We start from the raw sequence: 27283 nt of genomic DNA, 5'->3' as shown, positions 1-27283 counted from the left end.
GAGGTAATAAATAACCAAATCTCTGTTTAAAAAAAAAAAATAGAACCAACTCATGTGCACAAAAAGAAAAGGTTTGAAAAGTCTTACCACTAGTATCACATGAATGGCTTTGTCCAATAGTCAAAGGAAAAAGTTATTTGCAACATCAAATAGGACAAAATCTTAAAGTACAAAAACGTAAAATACCTAAAACGCCCCCGTGAGGACTACAAAAATTTGATGTTCTCCCTTATATATATTAGTAATGTTGGATAGTTAGCCCTTCAAGATCGTTGAGCAGTAACCTGCATTTCATAAGAATGTGTGAGTATTTATCATTTACTTCATTAAGCATGGATCATAATACTTGGGGCTGGGAGTCAGACTCAATCTGCAAAGAATTTGCTTCACTGTCCCATACGTAATCACAATGACATAATAATAGATGATGATCTCTTTGAAAATGTTAGGATCCATCCAAATCATTACTGTACTTTTTACTTGGAAGCTCCCAAAGCAAACTTTGAATAAATAATCTTAAATCAGATGATAAAGTGACAACATAATGTACCTATATTGGTTCAATGGTTCTGATCAAGCTACTTGCACGGCCCCAACAATTTTGACACTCAATTTTTATTTTTATTTTTGATTTCTCACCCGACGTTTGATATCCGCTTTGGGATCCGTTTAATCTGTATTCATGTAAGAAAATCCCACTTTAGGAGTTAAAGTGGTCTTTGCTAAAGGGAATTCCATACCCAAAACTCAAACGTAAAACTTGTTATTAAGAATGAAGAGTACTTACTACTCCACATATAGCCTTTAATGAGTTTTGACAGATAGTGCTCTTTTTTTTTTCTTTTTTTTTTTTTTAAATAAGCAATACACATTTCAAATGAAATTTTGCATAGTAGATTAACAATTTAGTGCTATGATTTTACTCCATCTCGTTGGATATTCAAGAGAAGAAGCTGATAAACAGCATAACTTTACTGGATAGTGCTCTTTCTTTCTCCTTATCTTTTAATGTTATTTTAGCATAGGTGAATTTCAAATGCATATAGTCCATTATCCGCTACAAGCAGGCTTCTCATCGTAAAATAATTAGGAATTATTTGATTTATAACAAGTTATACATATATTAAAAATAAAATTAAGAATTTGTTGATTAACACTCTTTACGTTATTGTATTTATTATCATTGTTGTTTAGTCTGCATAAAAAGTTCAATTAATTATAGTATTCGTTGTATAATCATATATATATGTGATCCACATAATTAGCAATAGTTAAATTCAACCTATAATTATTGGCTAATTTCATTTATCACGAATAAAAATCAATTTTTAGCATAAGCTATATCAATCATGGATTTGTCTACCACACCAACGAAATTAAACTATGACAACATTAATGTGAAGATTATTACCCTTGGTGATGACGAAATACTCACAATATAATTAGTTTTGAAGTGTGACAGTAACTTATAGACCTTAACTCGATTTGTTTGTGATATCCTCTTATAGAACCGATGTTAATAGTTTTCTATCATTTTAATTTACTGAGTATCATCGAATGATCGTCTTCATGATTTAATTGCATGTTTATCGAAGTCAGAAGAACGATTCTGAATATTTGTGTGTACTTTCCATTTTGATAACAAGGAAAGTCATAGACTTGTAATTTCCCCAAGTTCTTTTGTTATTCATTTTGGATTTTTATTTGCTAAAAATTAAACCCTTTACGGTTAACTAATTGTTAGACTGATGGGAGCTCTTTCTGTTAGGGTATACATTACCTTGGATTTATTGTTTATAATATAAATAGTGTAATTCTTTGAAGCACACAATAAAAAAAAAAAAAAGAGTAAGGCATTTAAGAACAAAAATGAATCCTTTTGCAGAAAATAAAATAAAATTGACTATGTATAAAATTTTCATTATCATTTTAAAATAATAATTCTGTTCATGTGCTAATCTTCTTTGGATAAACTTTTTTACAATTTTTTTGATCAATTTTATTAAATTATAGATGAACGTTTCAAAAGATAACTTGATTTGGCTCAAACTTACGACTCCATATTAAATAAGTGAAGCTCCCTCACTCTCTAGCTTGGTCCTTCTATCATGCGAGGAATTAAGTTTGCATATATAATCATAAACAAGGCTAAATATATCTATTAAATATATCACATATATAGAGTGTTTTATATAATCCCTCTGGTTCATATTATATGGTGTTTTTAGCCTTTTCATTTAGTTCAAAATAAATAAAATTTTACATAATCAAAAAGATATTAATTGTTCTTTTGCAAATTTAGCCTTATATTTAGATAAATAAGTGAGTGTTTATAAATATTTACTATTTTATTAAGGATAATTTAGTGAAAGCACCTCTTACTATATAGAGGTGGGTGAATTCTTAAGGAATATGGACCGAAGGTAGTATTGCTATATTCTATGTCAAAAATTCATTATTCTATTATTAAGTGAAATCATTTTAAGTCAATTTTTTTATTTCCAAATATGCATATGTAGTTATAAGGTTTTACAAATTGTTTCATATATTTGTTGAATTTGGTTCTCTTATCAATTTTACATTATTTGTCGTATCATTTATTCATATAATTAATTCGAGTAAATAGTGAAATTATAGATTTCCAAAAATCTTGAGGTGAAAATATTTGAAAAATTACATACTACTAAAGCATTTTTTTAATTTGGGATATACTTGAGAGGGGGTGTAAAATTACCCCTAATAATGCAATAGACAAAACAAATTTAGCCACAAATTAATGGCGTGTGGAAATGAAACCTTCTATTGACATGTTAGATATTAGTACTATGGCAGGACATAAGCCAGCATTTAAGACGACTGACAGGAATTAAAAGATGAAAGAAGATGCTGACACGTGTCTTTTTATTGAAGCAAGCATGGGCTAGGATGAAATATCAATATTACCCTTGATCGTCCAACTCTTCACATTTCTATATGTAAATAAATAAATAAAATAATAATAAAATTTGTTAGCAAAAGCTCAAAAAATAAGCATCATATGTCAGATATCTCCATGTGCCAAGTAGGTGATTAAACTGTACGTGGTGATCAAAAGTTGGACTACACAAAAGGACTTAATTAAAATGACATATTTGACCCTGTGATGACGACCAAAAAGTCCATAAATAGTTGTTGTGACCCTAAGATAGTACCGGACATTTTGTGCACTAAATTTCTTCGCCTGGATTTCCAAATCTACCAAGACAAATACCTTTCGAAAGATGTCTTTATCAATAATAAAACAATGGGGAAGTAACGTTTTTGGTCCATGAGTTATTGCCTTATTCTGATTTTGATCCTTGTATTATTTTGTTAACCTAAACGTGTCTTTAAGCTAACGGATATAAAATAGTTAACAGAATTCAAATTTAAAAAATATATTTAAAGAAGAATTAAAAAAAAATACGGAAAGAGATATTTTAATACATTTTCTTTAAATATCTATATCTTCATGCACCATGGTTGATCGCTGGTTGTTCTTCCAACTTTTTTTGGTCTGGCTATAAAAAAAAAGTAATTAGGTTAATTATTAATTATAAGATTAAGGTTTCTTAAGAAAAAGAGTTATTTTCTTTCTTCATTTCTCTCTTCATGCTTCAAAGAAAGAGCATAACAGAGGCGAATTAGATGAATTTTTCTTCTTAGTTTATGCTTCTCAATGTCAGTCATGGTGGTGACCGGTGATGCTACAGTTAAAAAAAATGGATCTGAATCTCCCTTTCTGTTCTCTTTTTTTTTTTATTTTATTTTATTTTTTTTTATACGTGCCAACAAGTGTCATTTGACCCTGTGAGGACGACCAAAAAGTCCATATATGTGATATTTGTTAGCAAAAGCTCAAAAAATAAGCATCATATGTCAGATATCTCCACTTGCCAAGTAGGTGATAAACTTCAGTACATGGTGATCAAAAGTTGGACAACACAAAAAGACTTAATTAAAATGACACATTTGACCCTGTGAGGACGATCAAAAAGTCTGTATCAGCGTTTATAGCTAGTAGTAAAGTAAAGTAATGTGTATGTTGTACAAATTCTTGAAAGCACGTTGAATTGGTCGGTAGTTTCCGTGAAAAATTGGTTTGTACTTTCGTATACATGTGAATGGTCTTTCTTGCTGATTTCTCCAGTACGATATAATTGTGTGTACTTTTTGGGGGTACATATGTGTTTTTTTTTTTTTCGTTTAAATTCTTTTGTTGGTGGTTGTTAGAAGAATTTTGTCTAGACACAAGAAGGAAGAAAATGAAGAAAAAGTGTTCACATGACACGTGTTGGCACGTATATCCATAATTAAGATTAATAGCTTGTTTGGCGAAACTTACTGTGGGAAGGCAAAAGATGATTTTTCTTCAAAGAAAATGCTTACTTTTAGAGATTTAACGTGTCCGGTCAAGCTTATAGAAAAAAAGTGTTTTTGAGTGGTATTATATATAAGTTATCTTTTCAGAAAATGAAAAAAGTAATTTTTTTCCAAAAGCACTTTTAAACTTTGGCCAGCACTCGACGGAGCTACAATAGAGGTTACGGGCTAACCTAGTGCCTTTGGTTCGGACGTTGTATTTCTGTCAAGAATTTATTTAATATGTACAAATAATTTATTCAGAATTCAGTAAGCAAAATGGTTTGTAATTCAAAATTCATAAGCTTAAAATTCTAGATCTGCCTTTGATATTGGCCAAGCACAAATGAAGCATTTATGAAAAAAAAACACTTCTCAAAATAATTAAGTAAGTTTGATCAAATAGGCTGTAAGTTTAGTTGTGACATTTCAAGTGGGTTTTAGTTTGGAGATAAAAGAACGTCTTCAAAATTTAAAAAGTTTGTGAATTATTTTTGAGGACAAATTAGGTAGCAACTTATGTATTTACCTTTTCCCATATATGGTCGGAACAAATTAATTACATTGCATAACATGCATGCACTAGCAACACACGTTTTACATATTTATACTCCTTCAAAAAGAAGTATCCTTGATATTGAATTACGTATGATAATTTTCATAATAATTTCTTCAACTGAACTCTGCAGAAATCTTTAAGGACTTTTGTACTCTTAACTTGTGTAAAGTGTCACCATTTTCCTCATTGTTAATTTATCGTCTTTCCACACTTTATTTTTTTCGTTTCTATTTTCCTTTGCTTCTTCCCCCATATATGCATTATTGTGGTGACAAACTAAGGACTATTTTTCTTGCTACCCTTTCATTTTATTTTGCATTATAATTGTTTGTTCATGTTCACATCCAGCTTCATTGGTACTTGTTGTCTCTGCACAGTTAAGTGGACTATTTTTGCAAGCAATAATATTTTTTGGTTTTACTTTATAAAGTATGCAAAGCAACGGTTATACCACTTCCCTAGCATAAAGATGTGAGTAGATTTTCACATGATAACCAACGTAACACCAGAACCTTTATTAATAGAAGATATATTGGCATAGAAGAAAGAAAGTTCCTACAATCTTCCTATTCTAAGCTATAATGTACTAACATACAAGAAGGAAAAACAAATCAAAGGCCAAAGCCGCGAAACAACAAAGACACAATGGAGTTTAAAGGAGTTTGTATAATCCAAATAATACTCAACACCTTTAGCCTTTAGGCATAAGCTGCTAAATCCATTCATGATCAGTTGTTGCATTCAACCCCATTGATATCTTTCTCACGTTTGTGATGATTAGCAGGGACGAGAGATTAATCCCATTATTCACATCCTAAAGAAAATCGAAATATGGAAGGAAATATTGAAATAGAGAAACAACAGAAACACTAATAAAGAAAGTAGGGAGAAAGTAAAGGGAGAAAAAATTTAGAGTGAAAATTTTCAGAAATATTCCAAAGAAGCTAATAATATTTGCAATACGGATTTCATTTTCAATAATATCTTTAAGGAACGGAAATATAAAAAGTAGACTTGTGAGATTCTAACATATAGAAAAGATCATAAGCCAAGCTCTCGAGACAAATAAAAACTCTATAAACTTTGCGTCAACTAAAGAATTTAAAAAGGTGATTCTAAAAAGGAAATTAAACCAACTCACATATTTTGAAAACTTGAACATCCAGAATTTCATTTTTCCATGTCTCTTATATATATATATATAAAAAATATATCATGATTACAACCAATTTTTTAGAGCTTTGAGATATTCTTGGTGCGCCAAGAGCCAGTTATTTTAATAAGGACCAATGTGAAAGCAGTGGAAAACACCAATGGAGTATTTGGAATTAGAAAAAATAAATGAAAATCAATACTCAGTGTCATTATATGAATGTAACTCAGAAGCAACTAGTATAACAATTGGAGCAAGAGAGAAAAAATTTCCAAGCTTGAAAGTGAAATATTTCAGAAAACCTCGAGTAGCTCAATAAATGCAATGAGGTTTTTCTTTGAGATGGTAAATGCAATGAGGTTTTCATTTTCGGTTATACATTAGGAACACAAGGATAAAAGGTAGAATCAAGGGATTCTTAGATATAGGACAGAGAAAATCATTTCAACTCTAAGCCGGAGAATAGAAAAGTACTAACCTTTGTTCCCCGAAAGCTACAATTTCATGCTTGTAAGTTAATTACATCTAATAATATAAATTTAAATAAAAGATTATAATTTTTTTTAATCAGCCAGAGGGAAGAAAATTTACTTAGCCGAATTGAAGCAAGTTATGACTCTAGAGAGACTCTAAGTAGAATTAACGAACCTATTCGATGTTATAGAATATCCGGATTTCCATGAAGCGAAGCAAATGTAACTCCCCTAACTGGCAGAGAAAGGTATAAATTTTGTAACTAAGGTATAAATTTTGTAACTCCCCTAACTGGCAGAGAAAGGTATAAATGTATTCTCTCTGAATAATGACAACCCAAATTGCAAATAAAAAAAGAAGAACAGTTGAAAGAAAAACTCATGTTGTTGGATGATGAAATCGTCTAATTAGTTGAATCGACAACAGTTATATGCTCATAATTAGGGAAAATCATACCTAAAGATCGTAAAATTAGAAAAGGATACACAAATCACCAACAAAAAATTAAAAATGAAGAATCTCAACATCACCATTATTTTCAATGTATCAACAATAGTAGAGAATTTAAAATGACATAAGCTTCCTTGAAGAATTTATTACTACTTTATACGCCTATAATTATCACTACTAAGTGCACATTTACACTGTTGAGCATGTTTCTAGTGTCCATTTTAACCCGGGTGTCACCATCGCTTTTGCTACATGTAAGAGGATTACATGGAGAAATGTAAGTTTCTTCATTCTCAGTTAACCCAAAATAAAACAGAAATGAGCAAGAAAGGACATTATTTTCAGGTGCCAGCATATGTATTAGCACAAGTCGTGGGTGAAACTCTAACAATTGCCACTATAAGTTAATGTTCAAGAGAGAGCAACCTCAGATTTGCAGTCTCTTGAATTAGAATTCTTGATCACTTTATACCTCATGTTTGCTGTTGCAGGCATTGCAACGGATAATCGGGTTGTTAGTAATCACTGTTGTTTAACGGACACCTAACTGTTGTGCACAAACAAAAAAGAAATGACAACATTATTAAAGATATCAAACTGTAAGCATTTAAGACTGTTCGAATCGTGCCTCAATTTTAATCTTGGAATAAGAAGAGTTTTGCAGCAAAGAAGAGCGAAAAGGAATTCCATTGTAAAAAAACGCCATGATAACCTACACAAACAATGTCGTCTTACAATACCATAGCATTCAAGAGAAATACAACACAATTTTTTAAAAATCTTCTAACATTGTATCTGATAATATATCAAATTTGTGAATGTAAACAAAAAAATGACAGTACACAATTCTTTTTACCATAAAAAGAGAATCTGCCTTAAACTAATACATCATTTTGCTAAAGATCAATGACAGGTAGGAAATCATTACGGGTCTAAAAGAAGTCAAAGCACCAAGTTGTGCGCAAAGGCAGAAGGGATTGCAGAAACAAGTTCAATAAATATAAGCCCTGGGGTGGAAATTGAAAGAAGTTCGAATACCTTTTCAGATCGCCCCCTTTATCAGGACGTTTTATCAGCTTCAGTAGTTTACAATAACTCAATAAGCATTCTTGAGTCTTCCTGAGAAGGAGTTTTCAAAACTGGCAGTTTTGTTCGATGGTTTTTTTGTGCTTTTAGTAATAATGGCTTCACTAATAGTAGGCATAGATGTGTGCTGTGAAGAAAGGAGTAAAATGGAAGAGTAAACGTTAAAACTCGTTGGGAGACTGAAGAAGAAGAGGCGTAAGGCATTAGGCAAGGACGCGCCTTTTCGCTTCTTTTGTTTCCTTGGACAGAGGGCATAAATCGGGATAATTAAGTGGAAAATAGAAGATTATGCTAAAGGAGGGGGAACTAAAACTTGTAGAACTTCACATTTGCTTGTTCGGTTTATAAAGCATAAACAGAAGGAAATTAATTTTCCTAATGGACAAAGTTTAACATCTTAGTGGAAAAAAACATCTTAGTGACATAAATGCATGCATTTTGTTTTTATTAAAACGTAACCTAGGACGTTTTCTCGTGCAGTGAAACAGAAAAGCAAATAATACCTATGAACGTACATAGGCTACAAAGATCTAATTGTGTTAGTTATTTGTAAATAATTTCGCATCATCTAAATTCTAATAGAATCTGCGGAAAATTGTTTAAAAATGCACTTAAATTATGTCAAATTGAATAAAAATGCCTTCCGTTAATAGTTTGCTCCAAAAATGCCCATGCCATTAATAGTTTGGTCTAAAAATGTCCTTATTGTTACCTAATTGGGCCAAAAATCACCTAATCATGTCTGTTTGTTGAAAGAGTTCATTTATGGACTTAAACAATCATCCAGACAATGGTATTATTCAAAACTCACATCAACTCTCAATTTCAAAGATTTTAAACATTCACTCAATGATTATCCCTTGCTTGTTAAAAAGTTGGATGATTCAATCTCTATTGTGGAAGTATATGTAGATGACATATTATTGACAGGCAACAATGAAGGTGAACTACATTCTCTTAAGTTGTTTCTGGATAAGGAATTCAGGATTAAAGATCTTGGGAAGAAGTTACATTATATTTTTTTCTGGGTATTGAGGTCATTCGAGAACCTCATGGATCGATTCTTTCTTAGAGGAAATTTATTTTAGATTTATTGCATGAATTTGATTTCTTCCATTTATCTCCCGTGTCTGTTCCATTAGATCCTACAACAAAATTATTGGCTCAAGAAGGTACTCTTGCTAAAGATCCTACTTTGTTCCATCAGATCTCTCCTTCACGGTCCAACATTTAAGCAATATACGCAGGACCCTCGAGAACCAAATCTTGCTACAGCTTTGCGAGTACTCAGGCATCTTTTGAAAGATCCAGGTCTTGGATTGTTTATGTCGTCTGCTTCCTCTTTCATTGACTCGGATTGGAGTACATGTCCAGATTCACGCAAATCAGTTAGTGGGTTTTATATTTCTCTCGGATCTTCACCTATAAGTCTAAAAATCAGACCTTCATTTCACTTAGTTCTGCAGAAGCTGATGAGTATCAGTCAATGAGAAGGGTTGTAGCAAAGCTTACCTGGTTAGTGTGTCTATTCGAAGATCTCTCTGTTCCCATTTCTCTCCCAGTTCCTCTTCATTCGGATAATCTTGTTGCGATTCACATTAAAAAAAATCTGTTTTTCATGAGCGGACGAAGCACATTGAAATTGACTACCACTTTAACAATATCTCGCCGGTCTAATTTCTCTCTCATATGTTAAATCGGATTTTCAACTCGCCAATTTGTTCACGAAATCCCTTACTGGCCTGATTCATCACAAACTTTTAGCTAAGTTGGGTGTTTCTTCCTGCCCTCCAACTTCGGGGGGTGGGTGTATGGATTATATGGAGTTCATGCAGCTAGTTATTCAGGGCTATTTCTCAACAACCTTCGAAGAAGAGGGAAATGCGTATATGTTTCTAAGAAAGTAAATTTATAGGCCACATTTGGGCTTTGAGGTTTGGGCCACAATAAACTACACATGAACTGCATGTAAGTTGTAGCTTCTTTTTAATCTCACGCAAAAATAATGTGCAGCTTCCTCTTTTTGTCTGCGGTCCTCCATTGCGCCTTATCAAGTTTATTTTTTATACGGAAAATAGAAAAATTATCACCTAACTTAATTCGAAAAAATTATTTATGCACCTTAATTTTACGGGGCGATCCTTTACTTCTCATATTCTTGTTTGGACTTTGGAGGGTGAAATTAGAGGGTGATTGGCTAAACTTCTAAGCTAATCAAACTGACTTATAAGCACTTTTTAGCTTATCTACGCGTTGGGTAAACACCAAAGTACTTGTGAGCCAAGTGTTTATAAGCCAAATCAAAATTCTGCTTTGCGAATCCAAACATCAACCTTGTGAATTTTTTTTAAATTTTTGACTGGTTCGAACCCGACACCAAGAGTTAAAGACCACCAATTTGAGGGGCAAAAATTAAAGACCACCCCCAGCGAAGGGCAATCCTGCTCTCTAGTCTTATATTCTGTTAAAAATAAGACTACAAAGGTTGTTTATATTTACTTGGTATCCAACTAGAAGATCAAAGTTACTTCTCACATGTGTCTTATGATCTTCTTTGAGATGATGAATAATTTTCTTGTGTCTCTTTCAGCGGACATCTTGCTGGTGTGTTTATAGTGGCTTTCCAACCTACTGTTAGTTCATCCATCGCCTTCCAGTTTTTTGTGGCTTGATCTAGCATTCTGCCGATTGCCTTCTTTGTCTACATGATAGTTTAAATTTGTCATGCTGTACTCTGACTTATTGGCATCTGTACACGCCCTTCCAGTTAATTCATGATAGTTCAAGTCGTCGTGTTGTACGCTGATTTATTGGAATACGTATATGCCTTTCCAGTTTATTCGGATGATTACTGTTGCAGCCTTCTGTAACGTTTTGTAGTTCAATTTTTCATGCTGTACTCTGTGATTCATTGGGATACACACATGTCCTTCAAGTTAATTCATCATAGTTTAAGTCGCCGTGCTAGGCTGCACCGCGTATTTCCCTGTCTTAGCCCACTACATTCAAAGAGCGTATGATATTTGTTGGAAAGACGTATTGCTGGGATTAGTAATGCAAGTTTTTGTTTATATGGCGGTCGATTTGAAGGTGTCAATTAGCAGAGTCCTCATGTGTTACAAGAATATATTAAGTTTAATCTATCACTCAGAATCATTACGAGTAGATGTACGTTGCATTTAATATTTCTATGTTCTGGAACAAATATATATTGGGCCCGTTTGGCTTAGCTTAAAAAAAGCGAAGCAGTTGAAAATGAACTATAAGCAAAATAAGTTGGGCTACCCCAACTTATTTTTGTAGCTTATTTTAAGCACAAATGCTTATAAGTAAGCCAACAAACAAAAAAAAACGAAAAAGCTACGTTTTCAAGAACTTTATAAGCCAATCCAAACGGGCTCATTGTTTGCTTAAAATACACTTGATAATAATCATTTCTTAATATGACAAACGTTGATTCCTGAGTACTATAAGTCTATAACGGAGAGATTTAATTTTGTGTTCATCTTTTCATGCATTTGTTATTTGGGACTCACTGATTCGATTAATTCATATTCTGCCACGTAAGACTCAATTACGGGCGAAGCGTTTCCTATTATAAATTTCTCTATTTTCAGGTTCGAACTATAGATTTCTAGTTAAGAGTAGTGAGATCACATTCATCCACCATATCCCTTGGTGGTAGTGGTAGGAATTTAATTTCTTGAATTTTAGAATATCTAAAAAATAGTTGAAAAATAAGTTAATCTAAACCCTTTAGATTCTTGCGTGTTGTTTCGTACCCGGACGCCATTTTGATCACTCTCACTTTGTGGTTTTTTTTCTTTTTTCGACGCAATAAAGTTTCAAACACATAACTTAATTATTGTACGTAATTGTTTTTATCTAGTGTTTCAACTTTCACCATCTTGGTTTAAATATTAAGTGATATGCACTTCCTCTTTGGGTATTCTTTTCCTTTTAAATTCTAGACATTGAGCATGATCTATACAACCCTTTCATGGCTATCTTTGTCTAAAAGGACATATTTTGACATATTTCTTTGGCAAATTCTTATTGTTTTATTCAACAAGAATTCTTATCCTACATGAATTGGTGGCCTACGTGTCTTTGAAAGGATCGAAGATATAATCTGTACAAAATACATGTTGTCAGCACAAACGTCATGAATCGTTCACATTTCAAGAATTTTCCCTTATGTATAAACAAACTCCAAAACCTTATACAAATGTACATAAAAACTACCAGAAAATTCTATCTTAATAAACACCAAAGAATTATGGAAAACTTGACGAATGATTGCCATGTTCTTCTTGTAACATTTCCAGGTCAAGGTCATATTAATCCATCTCTTCAATTTGCCAAAAGATTAGTTAACTTAGGAGTTAAAGTCACTTTTTCCACTAGCCTATCAGCATTTAATCGAATCTCCAAGCTTCCAAATATAGAAGGATTAAGCTTTGCTCCTTTTTCTGATGGCTATGATGGAAAATTTAAAGGATCGATGAATGAGTTCGATTCATTCTATTCTTCCCTGATGAGTCACGGGTCGGAATTCGTGACTCAAATCATAAAATCCAGGGTGGCCGGCTCGTCTCGCCGTGACCTTCTCTTGAATTCTCAAAAAAACTTCTGTCGCTCCATCCCCGCAGGGGCGAGAACCCGTCGCTGCAGTTGTTCGAATTCCTTATGATATGCAAAAACAGGTTCTTGCTAATGGTAAAAAGGGGGGGTTGAACGTGGGGGCTGTGCTTGTTCCCCCCTTCTTCCTTACCCTGGCAAGTCTTTGTGAAATAACTCCGATGAGAAGAAAAAAGAAGGCGTTAAGAGACCCTCCTGGATTTGTTTATTTTCTATTTAAATATGTTATATATATAATGTCATTTTTTTCCTCACAGATATCTACACGACCATTATGGCATGGGTCGGTATAGTGGCCAAGAGCATTAATGTCCCCTCAACATTTTTTTGGATCCAACCGGCCACGGTCTTGGACATTTACTATTATTGCTTCACTGACTATGCTGATTATTTCAAGAATTGTTCTCAGGATCAAGTAGTCGAGCTTCCGGGATTGCCTCGGCTAAGTCCTCGCGATTTTCCCTCATTAGTGCTCAGCGATGTGAATTCTGCCTATGGTTGGGTAGTTAAATCTATCATAGACCAAGTTGAGTTATTGAACAGTGAAGAAAATCCAAGAGTACTTGTGAATACTTTTGATGATTTGGAACATGATGCTTTGAGGGCTTTGAAGAATTTAACTATGGTTGGAATTGGCCCTTCAATTCCTTCAGCTTTTCTTGATGAAAATGATCCTTTTGATAAGGCATTTGGAGCTGATTTGATACGAAGTTCGGAAGATTACATGGAGTGGTTGGACAAAAGGACTAAAGATTCAGTTATTTACATAGCATTTGGTAGTTACTCTGAAATATCAAGTCAATTGATGGAGGAGATAGGTCAAGGATTAGTAAAATGTGGAAGACCATTTTTGTGGGTGATTAGAGAAGGGCAAAATGGGGAAAATCCAGAGGAAAATTTTACTTGTAAAGAGGAATTAGAAAAACATGGGAAAATTGTGCGTTGGTGTTCACAAGTGGAAGTGTTACAGCACCTTTCTTTAGGCTGTTTCTTGACTCATTGTGGATGGAATTCGACTTTGGAGAGCCTGTGTTCTGGAGTGCCGGTTGTGGCGTGTCCGCTCTGGACCGATCAAGGTTGCAATGCTAAGCTCGTTCAAGATGTTTGGAAGACTGGGGTCAGAGTGAATGCCAATGAAGACGGTATCGTGGAACGAGATGAGTTCAAGAGGTGTATAGAGATCGTGATGGAAGATGGAGAGAAAAGGGAGGAGCTTAAGAAGAATGCCAAGAAATGGAAGGATTTGGCTAAGGAAGCTATGAAGGAAAATGGTTCATCAAATGTAAATCTCAGAGCTTATGTTAATGAGATTTTACTCAATCATTGTTAAAAATAAAAAAATAAATTGAGTATCGTTCTTGTAATACCTTGGCTTATGTTGCACGTATTATGAATAATTTCAGAAATTGTGAAAAGAGGAATGAAGCATCATATTTTGGTTAATGACATTAGTTAAGTTTTTTTATTGTATTTGAATTGTTTGTACTTTTGAGAATGATGGCCACATGATAATGTCTATAGATATGTGTTTAGGTGTAGAAAACTCCTCAACTGAGAAACATCAGAGTCACACCAGTTCAGACCACATTGAGTGAATTCACACTAGGCCATTATCTCTTAAGTATTTTTAAGTTAAAAGAGTAATTTCCTCTCTGGCTTTTTGTGTAATTTCTCTGGTCTATTTTTTCCTGTTCTGACTTGGTCCAAAATATTAGATCTACTCAAATAGTTAGGAGGTCATCTTGTGCTTGTACCGTTGTATACGGCTTCTTGAAGATATATAGTAGCCAATATAAAAAGAACGAATAAATACAAGAAAAGAGAAGTGAAAGTGTTCACCTGCACAAAATAAAATACGTTCACACATGAACAAGAGGGAATTTCTGAACATGACTCGCGTACATAATATGATGCATAGTCATCTTATTTTTCGTTGTTGCTCCAATGTCCTCAACTACCCCCCAAATCTTGAGGGTACATGAAAATGATGCACTCTGTCTGGTGCATTATTTCTTCCGATGTTCATACACAACGAAATGACAAATTTCATGTTTTGCGTCTTTATACTCTAGCAATTTTCCCAATAGGCATCTTTTGTTAGTAACTTTAAGAACGCAGTTACTAGTACTTCTTAACCTAGCTATGATATAGAATGTGTTTAGCTGATTGATTTTTTCAAACTTTGTATGATTCTGGGTTTCGATATGAATGCTCGTGAGAAATACGGTCGGGTGCCTCATCTCGGCCACTTATGTCTGACCAGATGGAATATTTGGGCGGTTGATTTACCCAGTGATCATTCAGTTATGCTTTACAACATTTGCTGTTCCATTTTTAATAGCTATAATTATAAAGTAACCAGGTATGCGTGCTAAATATTTGCAAGTTGTTCGTGTCTTTTAATATCTTGAACCTCGGACAAGAAATCGATCTTGCTATCAGCTCAACTAAGAGTTATGAAATCCAAATTACTAGTTTAAATGCAATAGGAGTTTTTATTTCTTGTGTCTGACAATCTTCAGTAGCTGAAAGATTGTTAATTGGATTCTTCTTGCAAATGAATTGACAAAGGTCTGTCAGTGTTAAACAAATTAGAACTTTTATACTATTATTCCAAACGTATTCAAGTGAAAAAGGGCAGGGGCGGACCCGTTATCAGGGTAGCCAGAGGGTAAAGCACGTAAAGTACCTGATTTAGGCCCAAAAACGTTGGAGGCCCAATTTTTGGTAATAGTACCCTTAATAGTTATAGGTCATAATAGGTTACGTTTCGTTTTAAAATGGGCAATTTGCAGGATTGTCCTTCGCTGGGGGTGGTCTTTAATTTTTACCCCTCAAAATGGTGGTCTTTAAATTTTGCCCTTCCGGAAGGCAGAATTGACAAGCAGATTTGCAAAATTCTGCCTTGCGATTTTTTTTTTTTGTACTGAGCTGAGGTTCGAACCCACAACCTCGGAGTGTTAGGCGAGGGGTAAAACTTAAAGACCAACCCAAATGAAGGGCAATCCGGGCAAAAAAAAAGTTTTAAAATACATTGAGTAAACTTTTTATTACAGAAAGGGATGATCTTTGACGTTGATTTAGTAAGCATATGCCCTTCCAGGTATTTGGTGCCAAAGGGAAACTTATGATTGAGTTCGTTTTGTATTTCTTTGTCTTTGCCGATTACATGCATTGAGCGTATGATATTTTTCGGAAAGATGTATTGCTGGGATTAGTAATGCAAGTTTTGGTTTATATGGCGGAGGGGACTACTGGGAAAAAACAAGCAATAACCAAATTGCACCACGAGGTAACAGTGGAAGAAATACCCAAGTCAAAACCTTCCACACTATTTGAACCAAGAGAAGATAATAAACACTAGCACAAATGAAAATTCGGACAGCAACTATACCAACAATAAAATAGCAAAACAAGCAAAAATAAGTCAATGCAAGAGTTATATGGTAAAACCCCTTCAAGGTGAATAGAAAACATCCACGGGACCTCTGGCCCACAAAAGCTCCACTATAATCAACAAGAGTTACAATATTGTTCTCCAAATGGCTACAATATCAACGCCAAAGACGGAGCAACAATACATAAAAGATAACACCAAAACTAGTGAAGAAAGGAGAGAAATCACCCCAAGAACGAGCTACTGTTCATACTCATGTTCTAGAGCTAAAGACCACAAAATCCAGAGCTAAAGACCACAAAATCCAATCTCCACCTTTGAAATCGAAGAACCAGATCTTGAGAACCCCAGTTCAAATTTGAGAACGATCCAACGGTTAACGAATCGGGAAACTCAGTTTGAAGCGGACTGCTATAGCAGAAATTTCTGGATGAAAATTTGCTCTTTTCTCTCACTTTTTCTCTCTATATGGCTGTTATGAATTCACTCTTGTGTTATTGAAATAAGACCTAAGTTGATCCTATATATAGAGGATTTTAGGACAAAAGTGGCCTGGTTCAAATTGGATTGGGTTTTATTAATCCAATTCCACATAGGAAGGGAAAACCCAAAAACCCAACAATTCACCCCCTCCCGACTATGTGGAGGAGACCGCCATTCCGGCGATGATGCAACACTCTTCAAACTTCCCTCTTGGTAAAGCTTTACTTAACATATCCGAACCATTATCATCGGTGTGAATCTTCTCAAGTTCAAGCAACTTAGAATCTAACACATCTCTAATCCAATGATATCTCACTTCAATATGTTATGACCTACCATGAAATGTCGAGTTCTTGCCAAGATGAATAGCACTTTGACTGTCGCAATGAAGCACATACCTCTTTTAAGTAAAGCGAAGTTCCTCCATAAATCTCTTCATCCAGAAGAACTCTTTATAAGCTTCAACAGCAGCAATAAGCTCAGCTTCTGTAGTAGATAGAGCAACACATTTTGCAACCTAGATTTCCAAGACACAGCTCCCCCTGAATAAGTAATTAAGTAGCCTAAAGTAGAGTTGCGAGTATCAACATCACCGGTGATATCTGAATCAGTGTAACTACAAAGAATAGGCTTCTCTATCCCAAAACACAAACTCAGACTAGAAGTGCCACAAAGATATCTCATAATCTACTTCATAGCATTCCAATACTCTCTTCCTGGATTAGAAAGAAAACGGCCAACAACACCAACAGCATGAGCAATATCTGGTCTTGTACAAATCATCTCATACATCAGACTACCAACAGCTTAAGCATAAGGAACTTTCTTCATCCTTCCTTCTCATCATCAATAGAAGGACACTGTAACCGTGCTCAATTTGAAGTGCATAGCTAAAGGTATACAGACAACCTTAGCTTTATCCATATTGAACTGCGAAGTACTTTTCGAATATTCTCTTGTGATAACCACAACTTCTTTGGCCTTTCTATCACGAACAATCGTATGCCAGCGTAACCGTTTTCGGTCCCAAGTCTTTCATAGCAAAAGGCTTATTCAACTCTTGCTTTAACTTCTGAACTCTGCAAGCATTATGACCAACAACAAGCATGTCATCAACATAAAGCAACAGAATGATAAAGTCACTATCATAGAATCTTTGTACAAAAATACAATGATCTGAAGAAGTCTTCTTGAAGCCCTGTTGACTCGTAAAAGAACCAAACTTCATGTACCACTGCCTGGGAGGTTATTTCAAACCATGCATACAAGCTCTTCTTCAATTTGCAAACATAATTCTCTTTACCCTTCACTTCAAAACCTTCTGACTGCTCTATATAAATTTCTTCATCTAAGTCACCATGCAGAAAAGCAATTTTAACATCCATTGCTCAACCTCTAAATCTAGACTTGCAGCCAAGCCCAGAACAACCTAAATGGATGACATCTTCACAACTGGGAAAAAGATTTCATCAAAATCAACTCCCTTCTTCTAACTAAATCCCTTGACAACCAATCTAGCCTTGTACCGTGGAACTGGATTATCATCTTCATGTTTCACCCTGAAAACCCACCTATTTTTCAAAGCTTTTATGTCTCTAGGAAGCTTAACCAGATCAAATGTATGATTATCATGAAAGGATTTAATCTCATCTTGCATAGCATCAAACCACTTTTCTTCTTCACTATCCATGGCCTCATTAAAACTTTCAGGTTCACCCCCATCACCAAGAGTACAAACTCATTGCGGGAGAATAACGAGATGAAGGTACTTTCTCTCTAGTAGATCTTCCGAGAGAACTGCGGAGCATCAATAAGAGTTAGTTGCGACGTCAACCACATCATCTTTGACTGGAGCATCAACAATATCGTGCTCGTCATTCTGAATATGATCACTATCTTCAACTTGATCTTCATCATTTTGAAGATTTTCTTCGAGTGCAATTAGTCACAGAAGCGGATCAACATCAACTAAGCTCTCGGCTGTTTCCGAGAATCAACCTTCTCAGCTTTGTCAAAATCTTCAATTGTCTGGTCTTCAAAGAACACAACATCACGGCTTCTAACAAATTTTTTCTCAATTGGATCATAGAAACGATAGCCAAATTCTTCTTGACCATAACCAATGAAGATACATTGCCTAGTTTTAACTTCCAGCTTTGACTTCTCATCCTTAGGAACATGCACAAAGTCCTTACACTCGAAGGCTCTCATATGAGCATAAGAGACATTCTTACCAAACCAAACTCTGTCAGGGACATCACCATCCAAAGCAGCAGTAGGAGATAAATTGATAACATAAGCAGCAGTATTAAGTGCTTCTTCCCAAAATGAATGCAACTTAGCACGAAAGCAAACATTTAACCCTCTCAACTAGAGTTTAGCCATCCTCGGTTAAACCGTTTTAAGCGAGGAGTCTTGGGAGGAGTTTTTCGATGCCAAATACTTCTTTGTCTACAATAATTATCAAAAGGACCAATGTATTCACCACTATTTTACGAGCGGATGCATTTTAGTTTCTTCCGACTCTCAACCAAGGCACCGAAAAGTCTTGAACACATCAAGTACTTGATCATTGGACTTCAAAGGAAATACCCAGAGTTTTTGAGAATGATCATCAATAAAAGTCACAAAGTAAAGTGCACCACCACGAGAGCTTACTTTAAAAGGACCACACATATCAGAATGTAACAACTACGGCAAATCGAAGCTTTCTTGAAGGTGAATGACTGCGGAAAATAAACTTTTCTCATTTGCTTGGCTACAATGAACACATCTCTTTAACTTTGCTTGTTTTATTCCGGTAAAGCAAATTCTTTCAGCCAAGTTATCAATCCCTTCGCTCATATGACTTGGCATTCTATGCCATAACTCTAAGTATCATTCTCCGCCCAAATTTACTGAGTCACCACAAATGGAGCCCTGAAATAAGTACAAGTCAGATATCTTGTTACCTCAAGCCACAATCATTGAACCTCTAAGAAGCTTCCACTGGCCATCACTAACGGTTTGATTATAACGCTCATCATCAAGCTTTCCTACAGAAATTAAATTCAAACGAATATCTGGAGCATGCTTGACATTGTTAAGAACCAACCTCGAACCATTCTTACCTTTCAAGCAAACTGTGCCAATACCAAATACCTCAAGTCACTATCATTGCCCATTCGTAACATTCCAAAATTACCTGGAGTATAAGAAGAAAATAATTCCTTCTTTGGCGTGACATGAGAAGTGGCACCTGAATCCACAAACCAGGTAGACTCATCACAAACAAGATTGATATCATTTTTACCACAAGCAAGAAAGATCATTTTCGGAAACAAAGTAACACGATTTTCATTATCCACTTCTTCTTTGCTTTTTAGTCTCTTTAAACTGTAGCAATGTTTATTGATATACCCTTTCAAGTGACAATAGTTACATGTAAGATTCTTGTACCTTGAGGATCTTGACTCGCTTCTACTTTTGCCTCTGCCATCTTGACCTCTAATATTACTTCTCCCCCTGTTTTTAGTAACCAAAACATTGGAGTGTGAAGTTGAAGAAAACAAAGCTTGAGATCTTCTTCTCATCTCTTCATTCAAAACACCACTCTTAGCATATTCCATAATTACACCATCACTGGGAGCAGAATTAGTCAAAGAAACTTGAAGAGCTTCCCAAGAGTCTGACAGAGTATTGAGAAGCCAAAGTCCATGTATTTCTTCATCAAACTTGACACCCAATCTAGAAAGTTGATCTAGGACCCCCTGAAAATCATTTCTATGATCAGAAATAGGACTGCCCTCTTTGTATCTAATATTCATCAATTGTTTCAATATTGCCAGTTTTCGAAGCATAAACTATCTCGAGCTTTTCCCACAAGCTTTTAGCATTTATCTCATTCATAATATGATTTCAAACATTATCTTCAACCCATTGCCTAATATAGCCACAAACATATAAGTGCTCAAGTTCCCAATCCTCATCTTCAATAGACTCGGGTTTCTTAGAAGCAAACACAGGTAAATGTAATTTCTTAACAAATAGAAGATCTTTCATCTTGCTTTTCTAAATATGGTAATTACTGCCATTTAAATAAACTATCTTGCTCATATTTGCCTCCATTATTCAAATAGACGATCAACACAGCCAAATACAACCACAAGCTCTAATACCACTCTGTTGAGAAGAAACAAGCAATAACGAAATTGCACGACGAGAATGACGGAAGAAATACCTGCAGTCAAAACTTCCACACTATTTGAACCTAGAGAAGACAATAAACACTAGCACAAATGGAAATACGAACAGCAACCATACCAACAATAAAATAGCAGAAAGCAAGCAAAAATAAAGTCGATAAGAGTTACGTGGCAAAAACCCTTCAAAGTGAAGAGAAACATTCACGGACCTCCTACCACATAAAGCTCCACTATATTCAACAAGAGTTACAATATTTTTCTCCAAAATGGATACAATATCAACGCCAAAGATGGAGCAACAATACATAAAAGATAACACCAAAACTAATGAAAAAAAGGAGAGAAATCACCCCAAAAATGAGCTACTGTTCGTACTCGAAAACTGGAGTTAAAGACCACAAAATTCAATCTCCACCGTTGAAATTAAAGAACCAGATGTTGAGAACTCCCAGTTCAAATTTGAGAACGATCCAATGGTTAACGAATCAGGAAACGCTATTTGAAGAGGACTGCTGTAGCAGAAAATTTCTGGACGAAAATCTGCTCCTCTCACTTTTTCTCTCTATATGGCTACTATGAATTCACTTTTGTGTTATTGAAATAAGACCTAAGTTGATTCTAAATATAGAGGATTTTAGGACAAAAGTGGTCTGGTCCAATGAAGACGGTATCGTCAAAAGAGATGAGTTTGGGAGGTGTATAGATATGGTGATGGAAGATGGAGAGACAAGGGAAGAGTTTAAGAAGAATGCCAAGAAATGGAAGGATTTAGCTAAGGAAGCTATGAAGGAAAATGATTCATCAAATGTAAATCTGAAAGCTTATGTTAATGAGATTTCTTGAGTCATTGTTAAAATAGAAAATAAATTGAGTAGCGTTCTTATAATACCTTGGCCTATGTTAGATCGAATTATGCATAATTTCAAAATTTGTGCAAAGAGTAATTAAGCATCATATTTTGGTTAACGACATTAATTAAGTTTTTGTTTGTATTTGAATGTTTGTACTTTTGAGAATGGGGCGAACATGATACTTTTTTATACATTGTAGAAATGTGCGGAGGATTAAAAACTCCTCAATTGAGAAACATGCGTCGCGTCACACCAGTTTAGACCACAAAAAAAGGTGAAAAATTGGCGCGTGAGAGAGTCATTTTTTGTCCACAACCCCCCAACGGTTAAAAACTTAAAATAACCATTTTCCTTTAATATTTTTTCCCCAACGTCCTCTCATCTATGCCTATGAATACCATTACCCAACTCCTAAAACTATATATTAGAAATTTCAAGAATTCCTCCATTAAATTTCTTCGGATTGCACAGGACATTTTCTTCCTTTCATTAATCTTTGAACCAATGATTTATAATACTAGACTAATTATGGGTTGAAATATTGAGTCTTAATGGTTAAACACCACGGAGGCACCAACCCATTGTCCTTAACGTGAGATACTAACTACTATTCGTCGTCTGCAACAATTTACGTTATGTCATAATATATATACGAGGATCCCACGAATAAATATTGATTTGTGAATACTTTGGGATATAAAATTGAAATTAATTGGACATCAAGTTTTATGGTTACTTTAAATTTAATGTGTGTTTTGTTTTCCCGGTGGTTAGTGTTTCCTCCAGCTCTTGTCTACTCGAACACTTTTTTGTTTAAGGTCCTTGTTAAGCTTAACTTAGTGAACAATATCCAAAATTAAAATGGCATACTTTACATAAAAATAGAAAAAATATATTTGTTATGCGGAACTAGAGACTTTTAGTTGTGAAAATATCGTATACTAAAAGTTATGTTTAGTTATATCTAAAAAGCGAGCTTTTAGTTATGTTTAGTTAAATCAGGCGGGCTTTTAGTTGTGTTTAACTAAAAATTACCCGGAGAAAAGAAAGTTATGTTTAGTTATGCTGTACCATCGTATGATTTCTAACCTGGTTATTAGTATTAGGAAAACTTAATACATTGAACGTGTGGTCTTCGAAGGAGTTGGTATTTTAAACAACGATAGAGGAAATAACAAAAGAAAATATGAAAATGCAGTTAGCCGGATATCCTTGAATGCTTATTGTTTGCTGTAATTCACACGCAAAGTTAATTATTTATTAGATTAGCTCATTGGTGGAGGAGAAATGAATCTAGCTTATACTTAAAAGAAAAAAAAAAAAAAAGGATTTAGAACATATGAAAGACAAAAAGGGTTGAAAAAAAAAGGTTTAAAAAATGTTTAGTTTAAAGTTAAAATAAATGGGTAACTTGGGTCGTTGTAATTATCTACGTGGATATCTACGTGGACAACCACATCTCTCTTTTTCTGTACCCGCGTGTTTACAAATTGTGGACAAATAAAATGAGAACAAAGTTGTAAAAATCGGGGGTTTTGATCTTATGGTTTCGTGTGGACTATATGATTATTGAGGTTCTACAAATGCTATTTGAATTGTTTGCTGAGAATGATGGGCACATGATAATGTCTGTAGAAATGTGTTTAGGTGTAGAAAAATCTTGAGAAAATCAGAGAACACACAAAAAAAAAAGGAAGTAGAGAGACAAAAAGTTGTGTTTGGATTGAAGAATATTTACATTTAAATATTAAATATGTTTGCAAAACATTATCAAAGGACTATTACCCAACTTTAAAACTATTTATGTGCTCTAACTGAACAAATGAGCGGATTGCACAGGACATGAATTTCCAGACTAATCCTCAAAACGATCAAATAAAAGAGTAAACTGAATGGGGAAAATATTGAGTCTTCATGGTAGTAAAGAGCTGAGCTCACCAACAATCTTTCTCCTCTAGCTTGTTATGCCGTCGTCTGCAAAACCTACGTATACATGTCATAATCAATGTAGGTTCCCACAAAGAGAAGGTGAATACTTGCTCTTAAAATTGAAATTAATTGGCATCACCATGTAATTTTCTTTTGTGTGTTTTGTTTTCCCGGTGGCGGTGTTTCCTCCAGCTCTTGCTACTCGAACACTTTTTTGTTTAAGGTCCTTGTTAAGCTTAACTTAGTGTCCAAAATTTACGGCATTTTACATAAAAATAGAAAAAAATTATGTTTAAAAAAGGTAACTACAGAGCATAGGAAAATATCGTATACTAAAAAGAAGTTTAATATACAAAAAGGATTAATCTGAGCATCAGCTGGAACCTTGTCTTGGATCCTAAAAACTTTTCTCGTGACATTAGTTGTTAGATTCCCTTTTTTTCCCTATAAATTTAGTTGTCAGTTTTGATTCAAACAAATAAAAGAAACTCAATTCACTGTATTATTTTATTGTTTCTGCACTTTTTCTGCAGATTCTTGGTTCAAAATCATGTGCTGTATACTTTCTCTCTCCCACCTTTTCTAAAAAATATTCTTCTTAAATTTAAATGTTGATCATATTTATACAAACACCATATTTAGAAATATACATTAAAAGAAATTCAAATATTACAGGAAAATTCATTTTGACCTTTGGTTAAGGGTGGCACAGACACCTTAATTCATTTGCTAAGAGAGTTGGTGGAACGGATGAGATCAGTATGACTTATGAGCCACCTTTAATCAGAGATATTTGATTCAAGCACTGTGAATCGAGAAATCTTTGATAGGGAATAATTTTTCCTTCATTCAATTAGGTGGTGTCATCCGTCACTGCCTTTGCAAAAAAATTAATTCTACGCATGTATATGTATATTCTATAAAGAATGTGTATATACAAAGGTTGACATAGAGCCCGTTTTGAGCGCATGCAAAAAAAAATATAGTCCAACTTTATTTTTGTATATTCTAAATAAAGAATTTGTGTATATACAAAAGGTTGACATAGCTCATAATCTAAAAAGGTAAAACTTATTTGCTCAAGTGTTTTTATCTCTAGTCAATTCAATTTATCAAGGTTAAGTGACTTAATGAAATGAATATACGTAAAATAACCATTATTAACTGATAGTTATGTATATTCAAACATATGTCATGCATATATTAGTTAGGTGTAAACACTATAAACTTTTATCAAAATAAAATAATAGAAATGTACACACTAATTAGTGATAAAAATAAGCCTTCGAATTCTCCAAAGCAAAACTCGTATACAAATTGAATTATAATAGAAGTCTATGATAGGATGTCCACATCAAGGGTGCAGCCCTTTTGCAGTACCTACTAATATGGAATGGTTTGTACATCGGCTGCCTTGTAATGCTTGTGCAAAATTTGTGCACGCCACTAGGAGCCTGTTTGGACAGACTTACATGCCTTTTGCATAGTTGTTTTATAAAAATTTAAAAAATAAGTTGGGGTAACTTATTTTTTTTGGCTTATAAAATTGTTTTACTTATAATTTGCTTTAGATAAACTAAGTCAAATAGGTTTAATTATTTTTTTGAGCTTATTTTAAGACAATGACTTTAAGGAAATGGCACCAAACACTCAAAAAATCAAAACAGCTTATGCGAATTTCTATAAGCCAATCCAAACGGGCTCTAGGACAATTTCGCCCGCATGGCATAACTAGTGGAGAAATTAATGTGACAAAAAATACCAGAGACAGAGACTGCCCGAGCTAATAATAGAGGCTATGTACCTGAATTCTTATCCTATACGAATTGATGACGTAACAACATAAATGAATTCGTACAATATTGTATGTTGTCAGCGCAAATGTCATCAGTCACTAGTGTCCCAAAATTACTCTTATATAAATAAACTCTAAAATTATGTTCTCCATACCAATGCAAACACTTCATTAATTAGCTACTTGAAAAATTCTCTCTTTCACCACCCAAGAAAATGGAAAATTTGAAGAATGAAAAATCCCATGTTCTTATTGCAATATTCCCAGGCCAAGGTCACATTAATCCATCTCTTCAACTTTCCAAACAATTAATCAAATTAGGTGTTGAAGTCACTTTATCCTCTAGCCTATCAGCTTTCAATAAAATTAAAAAACTCCCAAATATTCAAGGACTAAGGTTTGCTCCTTTCTCTGATGGCTATGATGGCAAATTCAAAGGTTCATTTGATGAGTACCATTTGTTATATTCTTCAATAATGTCTCATGGGTCAGAATTTATTTTAAATTTAATCAAATCAAATTCAAAAAATGGTCCCCCTTTTTCACATGTTATTTACACTCCGATTATGGATTGGGCTGGTTCAGTAGCAAAAAAATTTAATATCCCATCGACATTATTTTGGATTCAACCAGCCACAGTTTTTGATATTTACTACTATAGATTTACTGATTATTCTGATTATTTCAAGAATTGTGATTCTCAGGATAAAATCATAGAGTTACCAGGATTGCCACCACTTAGTCCCATTGATTTTCCTTCTTTTGTGTTTGATGATGTGGAGTGTAACAATTGGGCTGTTGAGTCTATTAAAAAGCAAATTCAGATATTGAATAGTGAAGAAAATCCAAGAATTCTTGTTAATACTTTTGATGATTTGGAATTTGATGCTTTGAGGATTTTGAAAAATGTGACTATGGTGGCAATTGGCCCTACAATTCCTTCAAATTTTCTTGATGATGAGAAGAATCTTTGTGATAATTCATTTGGAGCTGATATGATTGAGATTAGTTCAAAAAATTACATGGAGTGGCTGGATTTAAGGCCAAATGAATCAGTTATTTACATAGCATTTGGTAGCTATACTGAGATATCAAGTCAACTGATGGAGGAGATTGGTCAAGGATTGTTGGAATGTGGGAGGCCATTTTTGTGGGTGATTAGGGAAGGACAAAACGGGGAAAAACCGGAGGAAAAGTTGAGTTGCAAAGACGCATTGGAAAAGAAGGGGAAAATAGTACGTTGGTGCTCGCAAGTAAAAGTCCTGAAACACCCTTCTATAGGTTGTTTCCTGACTCACTGCGGGTGGAACTCAACTCTAGAGAGCATAGCTTCTGGCGTGCCTGTCGTGGCGTGTCCCATTTGGAATGATCAAATTTGTAATGCGAAGCTCGTTCAAGATGTGTGGAAGAATGGCGTCAGAGTGAATGTTGGTGAAGGAAGTATCGCTCAAAGAAATGAGTTCGAGAGGTGTATAGAGATCGCGATGGGAGGTAGCAAGGAAGGGGAGGAATTGAGAAAGAATGCCAAGAAATGGAGGGATTTGGCTAAGGCAGCTATGAAGGAAAATGGTTCATCAAATGTGAATCTCAAAGCTTATGTTAATGAGTTTTTACTTGGTCGTCATTGTTAAGATAAGAAAATGAAGTGTTTTATTATTCCTCTGTCATAGTAGATTGTCTATTTTTCATCTAGAGAGTGAAGATTATTAGTCACTCTATTGATGACCTTAATAAATCTATATATAATATAAAGCTAGGCATAAGAGAGGTGATGTGGCACCCCTAGATGATCAAGAAAACCATTTATCTTTTTTCTCATTTTTTTGCCTTTTATCTTCATTTTTCCTATTAAAAAATTGCCTCTTCCTAAAGAAAAAATGTAATGGTTATAACGGCTGTAA

The 27283-nt window shown here is 34.3% G+C and overlaps 2 protein-coding genes and 1 non-coding gene across 3 annotated transcripts; 2 read left to right on the top strand and 1 right to left on the bottom strand.

Annotated features, from left to right (window-relative positions):
- Positions 1-901: 901 nt before the first annotated feature.
- LOC132031788 (small nucleolar RNA snoR97) lies at positions 902-1014 on the bottom strand. The gene has a single exon (XR_009408348.1). It is a non-coding gene; the product is annotated as a small nucleolar RNA snoR97 (small nucleolar RNA).
- An 11301-nt stretch (positions 1015-12315) lies between these two features.
- On the top strand, positions 12316-14174 carry LOC132052816 (UDP-glycosyltransferase 75C1-like). Its single transcript, XM_059444544.1, has 2 exons — positions 12316-12703; positions 13001-14174. Exons 1-2 carry the CDS (start codon positions 12331-12333, stop codon positions 14071-14073), a joined length of 1446 nt encoding a protein of 481 aa, XP_059300527.1. The 5' UTR covers positions 12316-12330; the 3' UTR covers positions 14074-14174.
- An 11360-nt stretch (positions 14175-25534) lies between these two features.
- On the top strand, positions 25535-27074 carry LOC132052726 (UDP-glycosyltransferase 75C1-like). Its single transcript, XM_059444431.1, has one exon. The coding sequence runs from the start codon at positions 25598-25600 to the stop codon at positions 27011-27013; it is 1416 nt and encodes a 471-aa protein (XP_059300414.1). The 5' UTR covers positions 25535-25597; the 3' UTR covers positions 27014-27074.
- Positions 27075-27283: the final 209 nt, after the last annotated feature.

Source organism: Lycium ferocissimum, chromosome 1 (genome assembly GCF_029784015.1).
Source record: "Lycium ferocissimum isolate CSIRO_LF1 chromosome 1, AGI_CSIRO_Lferr_CH_V1, whole genome shotgun sequence".
NCBI lineage: Eukaryota > Viridiplantae > Streptophyta > Magnoliopsida > Solanales > Solanaceae > Lycium > Lycium ferocissimum.
Note: the sequence above shows the minus strand (reverse complement) of the source record. Positions and strands in the feature narration are given on the sequence as shown.